The following is a 15,177-nucleotide window of genomic DNA, read 5'->3' as shown; positions in this document are numbered from 1 at the left end:
AATATTTAAATTCAAATATATTTGGTTATAAAAAATCTCACAAATCTGTTTTTCACAGCTATGCTTCTGTTTACATTATAGGAGAGATACATACATAAAAGTTGAGTTTTTGTTTTCTAAAGATATATCCAATCCATGATTAGGTAATTCTCAGATGATTTATAATTTAATATACTGAAAAATTATACATTTAATTTTTAATTGCTACATTTACAAAGAAACTTCAATATACTGAAAACTTCTAATTTGTAATTGCCACATGTACAAAGAAACTTCTAGATAAGACAGTCTTTTAAAAACAATGTTTGGTGTTGCATTTAGCCCAAAAGTTCATTTATTTAAATCACCTATGACATTTGCAAAATTTTTTCAAACTCAGGAAAATGCTGATTAATATGGCTTCATTCAATTATACCTACACTCTGAAATATTTCTGCTATACACTTAAGTACAAGTGAAGCAATAAGATTACTTGCACAGATGAAAGTGAAGACTCCTTTCACCTTAAAATTATACTCGTTTCATACTTGTGGTAATGCCTGAAAACATTTTTTAAAAAGACTATTAATGGTCTTGACTATAACAGTGTATTGCATTTCTCCATCTTTTTTTTTTTTCAGTATTAAGTACTCTAAAGTTTTAAGTTCTACTTTTCCTCTTATCTTCAAATAGACTCTTTAGCATGTAAACCTGAATGGCTGACACTACCACCATTACCACTAAGTTAACCATAGACCAGAAATTGACTCTATCAAAGTTGCTTTCTTGTATGTTTCGATCACGAGCTTCAAATGCTCTAAGCAGAGTCTGGATATGACCACTTTTGCTTAGTCTGGCCTTGATACTGTTGATGGATTCCTGGAGATAAATAAAATAATTTTACTATAAAGGAATGCTCAGTAATTTTAAGTTATTTTAAACATGTGAGTCACAGTACCCTGACACTCATAGTAGTTTTAGATCCAAACAATTTTAATTAAGGGACAGGTACTACCTTAGCTTACCTAAAGATCTGTAAGTTTATGTAACAGTTCTCCTGATATCTTTAAATTATTGTTTACAGATAGTTACTTAACAGAGGAGCAAAGCTAATGTAAATTGAAAATAATATGAAAATATATTTCAGTAGCAAAGTGCCAGGAATTTTATATATACTATTTCTTAGCCCTCACAACCATAAGAAAAAGACTAGTTTAAAAAAAAAACCGGGGCGCCTGGGTGGCTCAGTGGGTTAAAGCCGCTGCCTTCGGCTCAGGTCATGATCCCAGGGTCCTGGGATCGAGCCCCGCATCGGGCTCTCTGCTCAGCAGGGAGCCTGCTTCCCTTCCTCTCTCTCTCTCTGCCTGCCTCTCTGCCTACTTGTGATCTCTGTCTGTCAAATAAAACAAAACAAAACAAAACAAAACAAAAAACACCAAAACCCAGCTTTTAGATATCTTTATATAATACACAGTGTTTATAGTAGTTTCTTCGAATGTTAGTCTTGTCCAATTTAGCGTCTAGCAAAATACCCAATGTTTTCATCTCAGAAAATAATAGTGAAATTAGAAAACCTTCCAATTTTTTATATACATATTATACATCCCAAAGTATTATTTTTTAATACAAAAATGTTCCAAGATTACATTTGTAAAACAAGCTTATCAAGATGCACCCTAAGTTGCACATCTTCTGAAAAACCTATTTTTATAGTAGGGTCCTGGTGAGGGAAGTGACTTAAAAACTATAAAAGGGCTTTATGAAAGTAAGTTAAAGTTGAGATTTGAAATGATGTCAAAGTACAGCTGACCCTTGAACAACATGAGGGTTAGAGAGACCACTGCCCTGCAGAGTTAAAAATCCACATAAAACCTTTGATTCCCGAAAACCTTTACCAATAGCATACTGTTGACCAGAAGCCTTACATAAACAGTCTACACATTTCCTGTTATATGTATTATATACATTACATACTGTATTCCTACAATAAAGTAAGCTAACGAAATGAAAATGTTACTAAGAGAATCATAAGAGAAAATACATTTACTGAAAAAAATCTGTGCGTAAGTAGACCTGCACAGTTCAACTGTGCATTGTGCAGGGCTCAATATACTTATGGGAAAAATAAGAAAATACTAGAAACAGATTTTCCTGGATAGTCATCTTGCTTAAAATCCTTATTTAAGCAAAAACTATACTCAAGGGGCGCCTGGGTGGCTCAGTGGGTTAAGCCGCTGCCTTCAGTTCAGGTCATGATCTCAGGGTCCTGGGATCGAGTCCCACATCCGGCTCTCAGCTCAGCGGGGAGCCTGCTTCCCTCTCCCTCTCTCTCTGCCTGCCTCTCTGCCTACTTGTGATCTCTGTCAAATAAACAAATAAAAGCTTTAAAAAAAAAAACTATACTCAAAATTTCAGACTTTCTGCTAAACCTACAAAACTACAAAGTGTAATATTTATCATTTGGGCATTTCTGTGAAGCAAATTACCTAGTAATATAAATATTTTCTAGAAAAATAAGGAATTCAGATCCCCAAATAAAAAGATCATGCATAGTTCTTTTCAATATTACAGCAATGATAACCAAATACAAAATTATTTATCAAAGTTTGCTGTTATGATACAAATTTTTGGGAAATAAAGCTCCTGAAAGACATTTTTCTTTAAAAAAAAAAAAAAAGGCCTGTTAGTATTTAATCCATATTTGAGTCTGAACTTGTCATTTTGTTTAACCATGTGAATGAATTAAATCTCTTGGGAATCCAGTGAAGTACTAATAAGATTTATAAGTACTAGTGTTTTAGTTTTGTTGGCAAAATAAATTTAAAATGGAAGAGTAAGTTAATATGATTGAAATTTAAAAGATATATACATGGGAAATTATGTTGAGATAAAAAACTATCGTAAAAATTTATACCTATCAAACAATCCTTTCAGTTTGCATTCATAGTAACACCAGTGGAAAAGGTAAGAAAACTAATATTCATTATGCGATATACTGTTTAAAAGCACTTAGACACACATCATTTCTTATTTCATCCTCACAACCCTATCCCCATTTTGCAGGTGAGGAAACCAAGGCTCTGAGGGTTCAGTCACTAAGCAATCACACATACACGACTGGCTAATTTTCTGACTTCTTTTTTTTTTTTTTAAAGATTTTATTCATTTATTTGACAGAGAGAGAGAGAGATCACAAGTAGGCAGAGAGGCAGGCAGAGAGAGGGAGAAGCAGGCTCACTGCTGAGCAGAGAGCCTGATGTGGGGCTCGATCCCAGGACCCCGAGATCATGACCTGACCTGAAGGCAGAGGCCTAACCCACTGAGCCACCCAGGTGCCCCTAATTTTCTGACTTCTTAAGCTAACTGATCTACACACAAGTATGTCTCTTCTGCTATTTGACAGCTGCTTTCCTAAAAAACCTCAAGTGATCAAAATATGTTATTTTTAAAAATCCAGGTTATAAGACTATTAGGGTTTACACAGTTTTAATTTGCAATGACCATGTTATTTCTCTTGCAGGAATTTCTACAATACAGCTATATACGCTATTTATAAATATCACTCAGTAAATTCTATCATTTGATTATGTCTACCTGTGGCTGAAGGGTAGTGACCTTTTCCCCCATCACCAGTACTATTAACAAATAGATTCTTACACATGCACATTTCATTATGCATGTAAATGGTAGAGAAATTCAAACAAAGAGGCCATATTCTAAAAGGTTTTACTCTTGAATGTAGTTCTAGTTTCCAGTAACTGCTAGGTCTGATCTGAGTGATATAAACAGTGTTCCCAAATTAATCAATTAATAAGAAATTTCATGTTATAAAAATTATGCTGTGGGAAAAATGCCTATAACACCTTAAGTGTTTACAAATTGCTCAACTTTTTTCTCTGTGCAAGTATGCTATAGATCATTACATTCTTCTGTTTGTGAACACTAAGGGTGTTTATAGTTAAGAAGAGTCTGTTCAAATTCTAGTTTCCCCCTCTCTGGTTATGTGACAAACATTACTTCATCTCCCTGAAACCACAATTTCCTCTTTGGAAAGATGAAGATAAATAATCCTCATAGAGTTAAGTAAAGATTACATGAGATAATGCAGAGAAAATGCTTATTTCAGTGCCTATCACACAGACCTCTGGATAATTTTTATTTATTAAGAGACCATACTGACCAGGATGTCTTCCAGTTTCATGTCCAACATGTCTGTGCCAGTAATATATTTCTTCCAGTCCTCTTGTTCTTGCTCCTGTTCTCCCATATTATCCAGGATTAATTCAAAGAAAATCACCTTCTCAGAAATGGTGCTGAATGTATTATCAAAGCAGAACATGTAGTCACCATCTTCAGTCTCTACCCTGTATTAAAAAAAGTACATGTGTTCAGTTATCTGTACTTCCTATTTGGGATCAAAGGAAAAACTACTAGAGGTAAGAAATAACATAGTTTATAGTAGTAATTGGATAGTTTGCTGATAAAAAGACTTCCTTAGTATTGAAAGATAATTTAAAATATCTTGGGAAAGAGGCAACCTGGAAATATATATGGAAATATATATTTATTTTATATATGTGGTTGTAACTTAGATGTGTTTGGCATTTACTCAGGAAGTTATGGTAAAAGATCTTGACCTAATTTTTGGAAAAGGATAGGATTAAAAACATAGATACATGATACCTCACAATGATCTTTAATATTTATATATTAGGAGTAATTTATCATGAGTTCAATTCATATGCAAATATGACCACAAATCTCCCCTTTAATTGAGATTACTTTCTAAACTGCCTTTTGTTTTCAAAAGTGATGGATTGTTCTAAATGCTTTCTTCCAGGCCTCCTACAGATTAAGAACATCTTTATAATAACATAGGTTCACAAAGATTAAGGGTCAGTGGCCAACAAACGGAGATCTACTCTTAGTGGTATTAGCTTTCAGAATAAATACCACTCACAGCTAAGTTAAACTTGTACCTTGGTCTCATTAGCTTCACATTCAAAATAATTGGCCTACAACATCTGATTCTTTAACTCAATCTCCACTTCTTTTCTACCCCTATATCCAACTTAGTTAGTTTAAGCATAAGAGAGAAGTACTCAGCAATTTGACTGGATCTTAACATATATACTATAAATAAAAAATAGCCAATACTTATATACCCCTTTATAATTTATATACTATTTTAGTTCTTTTAATCCTTACCATCATATTTGCAGGTAGGCATAACTGACCTTTTCAAGGTAAGTAAAATAAGGTTCACATAAATTAAAATACTTGCCTATAATCACACAGCCTGTCATAGGCATAGATGAAGCTTGGTTTTCTGACTCTCATGTTAATTGATCTTTCTTTTCTATAGTACTGCTCAGAGCCTGTCTGCATTCCTTGCAATCTCCTCAGTCATGACAAACCTTTGTCTTGAGGATGTATTTAACCTTTGGAAGAAGCTTGAAGAATATACTGGCGAATACAGTGGGGAACAATTTTAAAAGGAAAAAAAATGTTACGACTTTTGTGTAAAGTTCAATTTTAATCACTTTTAAATTTAACTCTTAATTTTGTTTAATTTTATTTAACTGAACTTTATTTAGCCATTCTTAACCCTGCACTGGATAAAAAGGAGAAGCTTTGTATTTACTCTTTTTACATGTAAAGTACAGATAAACAAACAGTACAAAAACTGGTTTTAAAATTTCATGGCTGGGTTATGAGACAGAAAAGTCTAGAAAGGTTGCATGGGGAGAAGAGTAAAAAAGAGTAAAAAAGAAAAAAGTTTGAGAAGCACTGACACATGGATGAACTTCAGCATGTGTATGGAAAAAAAACAGATGTTTTACTACTTCATAGTCATTCCTATACTAATCTCTTTCTAAATCTGTGTTGACTTTTAGTAGGCTTTTAGTAGGAAGGAACTTTAATACTATAAATGATACAAAATTTTATCCAAATAAAAACAGCAGAGTTAATTTTCCCTTCAAGTAGAAGCAGTAGTCCAGAACGGATAAATTCTGGTTAAGAGTTATAGTAATGTTAATTCAGTTGTCTAGAAAAATATAAACACACAGACTTCTCATTCCTGGAAGTGCCAGCCAATAGGTATTACTTAAGCTGTTTATAGTTCTGTTTGGAGACATTTTTACTAACCCTGCCTTCTGAAAAGACAGTATTTGTTTTAAGGATTTAAAAAAAATTTTCAGTGCCATAACAGAGATACTTTATAACCGGCCTTTAAAAAGTTAATATAGCTAAAGATAAAATTTTATTTATTTACTTATTTATTTTTAAGATTTTATTTATTTATTTGAAAGACAGAGATCACAAGTAGGCAGAGAGGCAGGCAGAGGGAGAGGAAGGGAAGTAGCTCCCTGCTGAGCAGAGAGCCCGATGCGGTGCTCCATCCCAGGACCCTGGGATCATGACCTGAGCCAAAGGCAGAAGCTTTAACCTACTGAGCCACCCAGGTGCCCCGATAAAATTTTATTTAAATCTGATTTTTTAGAAAGTAGATTTGTAAATTGGGTGTAGTGATTAAGAGTGAGTTGTACAGCCTGGTTTTAAATCCTGGCTCTGCTGTTCACTAGCTGTGTAACTTTCATTAACCTACTTTAGGGCTCTATGCCTCAATTTCTTTATTGATAACATGATAAATCATGTACCTCATAGGACTGCGGAGAGAATAAAAAATAATAAATATAAAGTGCTTAGAACAGTAGCTTGGCACATTGAAAGAACTCAATAAATGTTAATGTTAACATTTACTCTTACAAACTAATTCTTTTATCCCCCACTGGTTTAATGAGAGGTAATTCTATGCAGGAAAGTAATAAGGTACCTTTTTCTGCTAACAGTTAATCTTAATTTATCTCTAAAGGAAAAGAGAAAATTGGAGGAAAAAAAATGACAAATTCTACAGATTTTCTAGATTCTGAAATTTAAAAATGAACTACATTTTTAGTTTCTGTTCATATAACTATCAAAGAGAAAGCAAAGTTCAAAATATATCAATCGAAACTGACTTTAAATCTGTTTCTCTATTTTACTTATTAATAATTTATGCAAGTATTTTTTTCTGACCTGGCATGATATGGCAGAGGTAAAATGCCATTTTAAAAAGCACTTTAAGGGGACGCCTGGGTGGCTCAGTTGGTTAAGCAGCTGCCTTCGGCTCAGGTCATGATCCCAGCGTCCTGGGATCGAGTCCCACATCGGGCTCCTTGCTTGGCGGGGAGCCTGCTTCTCCCTCTGCCTCTGCCTGCCATTCTTTCTGCCTGTGCTCGCTCTCTCTCCCTCTCTCTCTGACAAAATAAATAAAATCTTAAAAAAAAAAAATGTAAAAAAGGTTTATTTATAAAAAAAAAAAAAAAAAAAAAAAGCACTTTAGGGGCACCTGGGTCGCTCAGTGGGTTAAGGCCTCTGCCTTCGGCTCAGGTCATAATCCCAGGGAGAGCCTGCTTCCTCCTCTCTCTCTGCCTGCTTCCCTGCCTACTTGTGATCTTCGTCTGTCAAATAAATAAATAAATAAAATCTTAAAAAAAAACACTTTAATAAAAGGTAAGAAATTTAAAAACGTTTTAAATAGAAAAACCTTTAAAAATTAAAAAATATAAAAAATTTAAAAATTAAATAAAAATAAAGCACTCTGAAAAGAGCATCATAGTTGGGATATTTTCCTGCTCATTCATTCATACATGTATTTAGTATTTACTATCAATTACATGCCAAGTATGCTGGTTAACAAAGACCAGTAACTATAATAGCTAGTACTTACACAGTGCTATGTGCCAGAGATGTTCTAAGCATCATATGGTAGAAAGCAAAAATTCTGATCCATCCTGCTTCCTCCTCTTAATAAATGTATATCCCTTCAGACTTACTTAACTTCTCTGAGCCTCCTTGTCTGCAAAATGGGAATTGAGGAATCAAATAATCTCTCTTGGTGGGTTGGAATGATTAATTTGAAGCATATAAAATGCAAAGCCTAGTTTATGGCAAATATTAGATTGTATTTGCTTTTCTTCTTCCTGTAAACTCACAGTTTAGTTTTAATGCAATAAATAAACAAAGTGCTACAGTAAAATCATAGAATGAACAGGGAAACACACCACTGAGATACAAAAACGAGAAGTGAGATTAAGAGAGCACATGTTGCCTTTTTTTAAACTTTAAATTTACAACAAGTTATTTTCTTTCTTTCTGGTTTCCTATGGTCCTACCTTTTACTATCACATCTTCTAATTATCTAAAAAGAATGAGGTTTGAGTGAGAAAAACCCCAACTTTTACATGCATACACATATAAAACATACACACAAAGATGTACTGTACTTGTTTTTTTTAAGAAAGGAAATAGTGGGCAAAGATGATATAGCCAACAGCTCAAACTATAGGATACATACCTGGAATAGTAACTTAAGATGGAAATGTTGTGCTAGTCAGAAAGACAGGCTTAAAATGCCCCAACAGACTGAATGTAATACCTAGTGCATACTCATGTTATTTAATCAAAGCAAAGAAAAAATTGGGGATCAATACAAAATGTCTAAAAAAAGAGAAAAAAGTCAATGAAAGACATTTTAGTTTATGATAGACCACTATCTAGGACTGTTTAAAATGTTCATATGGAATCATTTAATACTGATGTATGGATTAAAAGTGCTAAATTTCCCTGCCCTGCAGATAGTCCACTGGCATTACTTAGCCCAAGGAACTCAACTAAGAGATCACTTACGTGTGAACTCCATCTGATTTTCTTTGTTCGAAAACTAAGGTTCTTCCTTCTGGAGAGGCAAGATGGAAATCAATATCTAATCCTGCTCCATCTAAAACCTGTAGAAAAGCACAAAAGAAAAGAACACACATTACAAATTCTGAAAATAAAAAATATGTAAAGTAAATCACATGATGAAAGATTTTTTTTTTTAATGAAAAGATTTTCTTTCTAAACTTAGGTAAAGAAAGTCAACGATGCATGTAAGGCCTAGAAAGGAGCACAAAGATCATCCAATGCAATTCCATTATTTTGGAGCTTTCTTACCAATTCTGTTGCCATCACCTAACTTTAGGCCTTATAACTATTACTGTAATAATCTTCCTAAAATGGTGCCTTGATTGAGAAGCCCTGTAGAGTGGAAGGAAACACAGAAGGGAGTTCAAATGGTAAACCTTTTTACTTAGGCAATTTAGAGCATGCTATGTAACTTTCCTGAGTTTGTTTCCTCTTCAATAAAATAATAATTAGCTATTTCTTAACCCAGAACTCAAACCTTCCATGATCTGACTCCAGCTGACTTCTTCAGTGCATTCACTTATTATTCCCCCAATATGAACTGAATACTTCAAGTAGGCTATATGCTTACTGGTCAGTGAACAGAGTCTGTTCCTTTACAATCCCAAAATGATGATAATAGCTAACAATTACAGTGTATGCCACACACTGTTTTAAGTGTTTTATCTGGGTTAATTTCTTCACAGCAACTCTAAGAGATAGATCTTAATGTTCTCAGTAAAACAAAAGAACCAAACAGCAGAACAAACGGGGGAAAAAAGAGGCAGAGAGAAACACTTTTCTCAAGGTAGATATAGTCAATGAAGGCAAGGTCAAAACTTGAACTCAGCAGTTTTCTTCTTTTTTTTTTTTTTTTAAAGATTTTTATTTATTTATTTGACAGAGAGAGATCACAAGTAGACAGAGAGGCAGGCAGAGAGAGAGAGAGAGAGAGGGAAGCAGGCTTCCTGCTGAGCAGAGAGCCCGATGCGGGCCTCCATCCCAGGACCCTGAGATCATGACCTGAGCCGAAGGCAGCGGCTTAACCCACTGAGCCACCCAGGCGCCCTCAGCAGTTTTTTTCTGATAACTACTCTTTTTCTTATTTAACACTCCATTTTCTTTTTCTTGGTGGCTTTTTTTTTTTTTTAAACATATAATGTATTATTTGCTTCAGGGATACAGGTCTGTGAATCATCAGTCTTACACAACTCACAGCACTCACCATAGCACATACCCTCCCCAATGTCCATCACCCAGCCACCCCATCCCTCCCACTCCTCTCCCCTCCAGCAACCCTCAGTTTGTTTCCTGAGATTAAGAGTTGCTTATGGTTTGTCTCCCTCCAATGGAATGATATAAAAAAAAAAAATTACCTGTTCTTGTGCTCTACTTACTTATCAATAGAAGTAGTTTCAAATAGCTAGCTAAATACATAATTCTCTTTCATCTTCAAATCCCAATAAAATGAAGAAAATATATAATGATATAAATAACAACACTGGAAATCTAGGAAGACTGTTAACAGACATGAAGAGTAAGGAATTTCTGGAAGATAGTCCACTGAGCAAAGGATATGTCCAGCTACCAATAGTTATCAATCTCAAAATTCTCGCTGAAACACACTAGAGAAACACATTTGTTGAAATCAATGCCCTCTTTTTCATGTTACTAGTTTTACTACAAGGATTAAATTCTGAAAAAATAGTTAATATAAACAGAATTCAAATGTTTCTTCATACATATATCCTCAGAGAAATTTAAGAATATGTAATCCATAAAAATGAGGTTACTGGTATGAAACAAGATAAAAAACGCTGTTGCCAAAATAAAGCCTTAACCAATGTAATGACAGCAGAATGAATATGGACAGAGACTAAAAATCAGAGAACTGGAAGGAACCAACGAATTCTCAGAACAAGGTTAAAAAAGTACAGGTGAAAAGTATGAGAAAAATGGTAAAACCCTTTGTGAAGGACTGAGCTAAAGATTTCAGATATCTAACAAGCATTTCAAAGAAGAGACTCAAGAGAAATGAAGGGAGGAAATCATCAAATAAGAGAACAAAAATTCTTACTTCAAAAGATAAAAATCTTTAGACTGGAAGGTGCTAATAGATGTGAAAGATAAAATCCTACTGACTTTCCCAAAGGATTTAAAAAGAACAACCTAGAAACTTCCAGTGATAAGTAGTAGAGAATTGTAAAACAAGAATTGGGATTGGCATCAGAATTCTTACATATAATACTAGTTGCAAAAAAACAATACAGCCATGCCTTCAATGATCCCAAGTAAAAGAAAATTATATTAAAGTGAAAGCAAAAAGTTTGTCCAAGGACTCAAAGCATTTTAAAAGAATTACTCAAAGGTATCCTCTAAAAAACCAAAAAAGATACGTATTACATCAGAATGTAAGAGATCTAACAAAGGGGCTCCTGGGTGGCTCAGTTGTTAAGCGTCTGCCTTCAACTCAGGTCATGATCCCAGGGTCCTGGGATTGAGCCCCACATTGGGCTCCTGGCTCAGTAGAGCCTGCTTCTCCCTCCCACACTCCCCCTGCTTGTGTTCCCTCTCTTTCTGTGTCTCTCCCTGTCAAATAAATAAATAAAATCTTAAAAAAAAAAAAAAAAGATCTAACAAAAAGATTTCAGTAAAACGGTTTAAAAGATACTATTGGTAGTGGCTGTCAGGCTTAATGAAATTGTTAAAAACAATAAGAACACAGAAGATAACTTAAAAATATATAAAACACAATTTTAAAAAAAGATTTTATTTATTTATTTGAGAAAGAGAAACAAAACACAAACAGGTGGAGGGGCAGAGGAAGGAGGAGAAGCAGGCTCTCCGCTGAGCTGGGAACCTGACGTGGGACTCGATCCCAGGACCCTAGGATCATGACCTGAGCTGAAGGCAGACACTTAACTGACTGAGCCACCCATGTGTCCCTATAAAACACAATTTTAAAACATAAAAATATTTATTTAAAAAACACCATAATCTGAAACTAAACTTCCCTATAATTTCACTAGAAGATGATGAGTGCCACTCCCCCTAGTCTGTACTGTTATTGTAATAGTCTTTCAGCTCCTCAAAGGCTTTTTTCTGTCTTCTTCATCAATGCCAATTTAAATCACCCCCTTGTGCCTAATAAGACTGATTTTTCTACAGATCTGACCTCTACTTCTGGAATGTCTTCTCTCAATTCCCAGATGCAATTAAGTCCTCCTATTAAACCTCCTCATAACCTACCTTCATAGCACTTATTAGAGTTATAATTTTGTATTTATTTGTAAAGTCTGATTACGGTCTTCTTCCATACTAGATTGTATGAGAACATGGACTATATTTTTACTCACCATTATATCTGTAGCACTTGGCATAGTGCTCCAACAAATTAAGCACTTAGGAATGATTTTTAAAAAGTTGACTGAACGATCTAGTTTATTCATAAGATTTATGTATTGACATTTAAAATTTTCAAGAACTTAATATATATAATGTGGGGCTTGTCAATTATTCTAAAAGTGTCCTAAAGCTGAAAAGTAACAAATGTTAAACATTTTCAGTATGTCACAGTAACCCAAGGGCAATGTCTGGAATGTCTGTTCCCTGACATTTTAAAAACTAAGACAAAAAAGCAGTAGCTTGTTATTGGAAAATTAATCATGCAGTTGGAAAATGCAAACAAAAAGTTGAAGATTATCTCTTACCCTACAAACCTCTCAACCTTGTCTAGGACTACAGACATTAAATCATTTTACTTCTTTCTTCAATCAAAACAATTAAGTTGTTTAGGGGGATTACTTCGGGGTATCAGTCCCTTTAAGAGTGACTAAAGATGCAGAGCATAAAGTTAAACTAAGCCAGCTGTATAACTCTAGAAACATAAATGTATTAAAATCAACATTCACTGCCTATTTACTAGTGTCAGGGATGGTCTCTGAACACTTACTAATTCATTTTTTCAAATCAACTCTATGAGGTAATTACTATTATCTTTATTCTACAAGCAAGAGGTTAAGTGACTTGTTCCAATTACATAGGTAGTAAGTGACAGAGTTAGGATTTCAACCCAAGCATTTTATCTCTACAGGTCTTATGCTAAGAGGTCAGTAGTTCATATACAATTCCCCCCTAATACTAACACCTGGATAAATATTAAGGAATTTTCAAATAATACAAATTGTTTCTTACATGGATTATTTCACTAACCCCCAGTTGGGTTTCCTTGCCTCAAATTTTGCCCTCTTTTTCCACATTGTATCCAGTGATGTATCTGGAAAACATTTCTGTTACCATGCTGCTTATATCTTCAATGGCCCTTGTACAGAACAAGGGCAAAGCCACTCAGCATGGCACACGAGGCTAAGATTCATGATCCATGATCCAGCCTCCTGACCTCTCTAGTCTATTTTATTTCTACTCTCACCTTAGATTTTACAGTCTTTAGGTCTAATAAAAACTCAGCACTTGTGGTGTCCACATACTGCCCACCAACAAAACACACTATGCATTTTTGTAACTATTTGTGTTTTATTCCTTTTCCTGAAATGCCTCTCCTTCCTTGCATTCCTGTCTCACTTAAGCATCTTTCAGGATTCAAATTTATTTTCTCCAGGAATCCTTTTCTGAAACACCTGAGAAGTGGCTGTCCTCTAGGAGCACTTAACGATACTTTATTGAAATTAGCTGTTTATTAGCACAGTATCCCTTAAATAATTAAATCCTTAAAAAACGGATGCTATTTTTTGTCCGTGTAATAGTTGGTCATCTTATCCACACTCCTCCCATCCTGGCCTCCCACCTGCCAATTACTGGCACATAGTAAATGAACTTTTGAACTACACTGGAAATCAATAAATGTTGCGTTCTAGCCCCAATTTTGCCTATATATGACTTCAGACACTGCGCTATTGCTTTCCTTAAATATCTATAAATAATTTAATTCTAAGTTTCTTTCCGATGAAAATTCTACATAACTCTATACACGACAGTAATTGTTGAAAAAAATTCTTTGCATCAACCTAAAAAATCTTATTATAAATTAAGTAATCTGTGAAAAAATTAAAAGGGGAACCACACCAATGCATCCTGTTTTTTTTCTTAGTGCTACCCAGAAACATCAAAATTAGCTGTGTGGAACTAACAAGATTTCTTCTAAGAAATTACCCACTGTCACAATGACTACATAAATTAAGGCAAATCCCTACATAATATTATGAAGACACTAAAAAGAAAACGATGATATGGGGGAAATGCCTACAATGATGAATTAAAAGTCATAAAGTTTTAATATACAATTAAATATTGCTTGATTTAAAAATATGTAACTGAGAAGGAAGGATACCCCATTAAATACATCAAGAGCTCCTTTCAAAATATTCCAAAATCGGATTTAGTGATAATCACAAGTTCACAATTAAAAAATCCTTAAAGGAAGCAATGACAGGGAAGATTTATAATGCCGGAACTGGGTGAGCGTGGTGGGGATAGCAAACCAAGTGTCATCATCTCCTCCAATGATGAAGGAGAACGTGTTATCAGTCCTGTATTGCGAAATTCCCAATACCGGAGCATGTGCTGGTTAGCAAGGCGATGGGCGAATTATGAAACAAAAGGGAACACCACCAAGATCACCAGCGCTGGCCTCTTTCCGACTGGAGGAAAGGGGAGAGGGAGGGTAGTCAATTCCAGGTCCCGCCTAACTTCTAGGTCCCCGGCCCCCGGAGAGCCAAGCCTCGCGCGCCTGCGCGGAGCGGGCCGGCTACCCCGACAGCCCTTGCCTCTTCACCACCCCCGGGAGTCCACAAGAAGTTTCCAAGCGGGTGCAAGGCGAAAACGCGGTGTAGCTGGGATAAAGGAAGGAGGCTGGCTCACCCTCCGCACTTACTTGGTACTCAATCTCCAGCGAGGCCTTCAGGGGCATGGGCTGGTAGAAACACTCCTTCTGGCCGGCCGGAAGGGTGAACGTGAAGTCGCTGTCTAAGGAGGGCGTGAAGCCGGCCGCCCCCGGCAGCAGCACTGAGAAGAGAGTGGCCAGGAGGAGCACCGGGCAGGGTAGCCAGATCTTGTCGCCCATCCCTGCCGGGGCGATCTCGGGCGGAAGAGACGCGGGAGGTATGGGTTATTGGCACCTAGGCTCCGCTTTTCCTCCCTGGACTCCTTGTGGCTGGCAGGGAAACCCCGCGCCTGAAGAAACCCCAGGTGGCGGCCGCGGCGGCGGCACAAGATCCCTCAAAGCGGGAAACGCCGGCCTCCGAAGGGTAGGGACCGAGGGGCGGGGCCACCAGTCCTTTTCCGCACCCTTCTGGGTGTCGGCCCCTTCAGGCCCGGCGTGAGCGCGCTCCGCCTCACACGCGGGCGGCAGGTTCGCCTGGCTTCCCCCACACCAATGGGAGTCTTTGGGGTAATTGTGGGAAATGTAGTTCC

General features: G+C 36.1%; 1 protein-coding gene across 2 annotated transcripts; it reads right to left on the bottom strand.

Moving 5' to 3' along the window:
* Positions 1 to 634: 634 nt before the first annotated feature.
* On the bottom strand, positions 635 to 15,020 carry TMED5 (transmembrane p24 trafficking protein 5). Of its 2 annotated transcripts, XM_047725457.1 has the most exons (5): positions 14,639 to 15,020; positions 8,713 to 8,810; positions 4,160 to 4,343; positions 1,647 to 1,699; positions 649 to 860 (listed from the first exon to the last, which is right to left on the bottom strand). In XM_047725457.1, exons 1-5 carry the CDS (start codon positions 14,825 to 14,827, stop codon positions 797 to 799), a joined length of 588 nt encoding a protein of 195 aa, XP_047581413.1. In that variant the 5' UTR covers positions 14,828 to 15,020; the 3' UTR covers positions 649 to 796. The 2 variants fall into 2 exon arrangements, with proteins under 2 accessions (XP_047581412.1, XP_047581413.1); XM_047725456.1 differs by lacking the exon at positions 1,647 to 1,699 and having other exon boundaries at positions 635 to 858; positions 14,639 to 15,010.
* Positions 15,021 to 15,177: the final 157 nt, after the last annotated feature.

Source organism: Lutra lutra, chromosome 4, assembly GCF_902655055.1.
Source record: "Lutra lutra chromosome 4, mLutLut1.2, whole genome shotgun sequence".
In the NCBI taxonomy this organism is placed as follows: Eukaryota; Metazoa; Chordata; class Mammalia; order Carnivora; family Mustelidae; genus Lutra; species Lutra lutra.
Note: the sequence above shows the minus strand (reverse complement) of the source record. Positions and strands in the feature narration are given on the sequence as shown.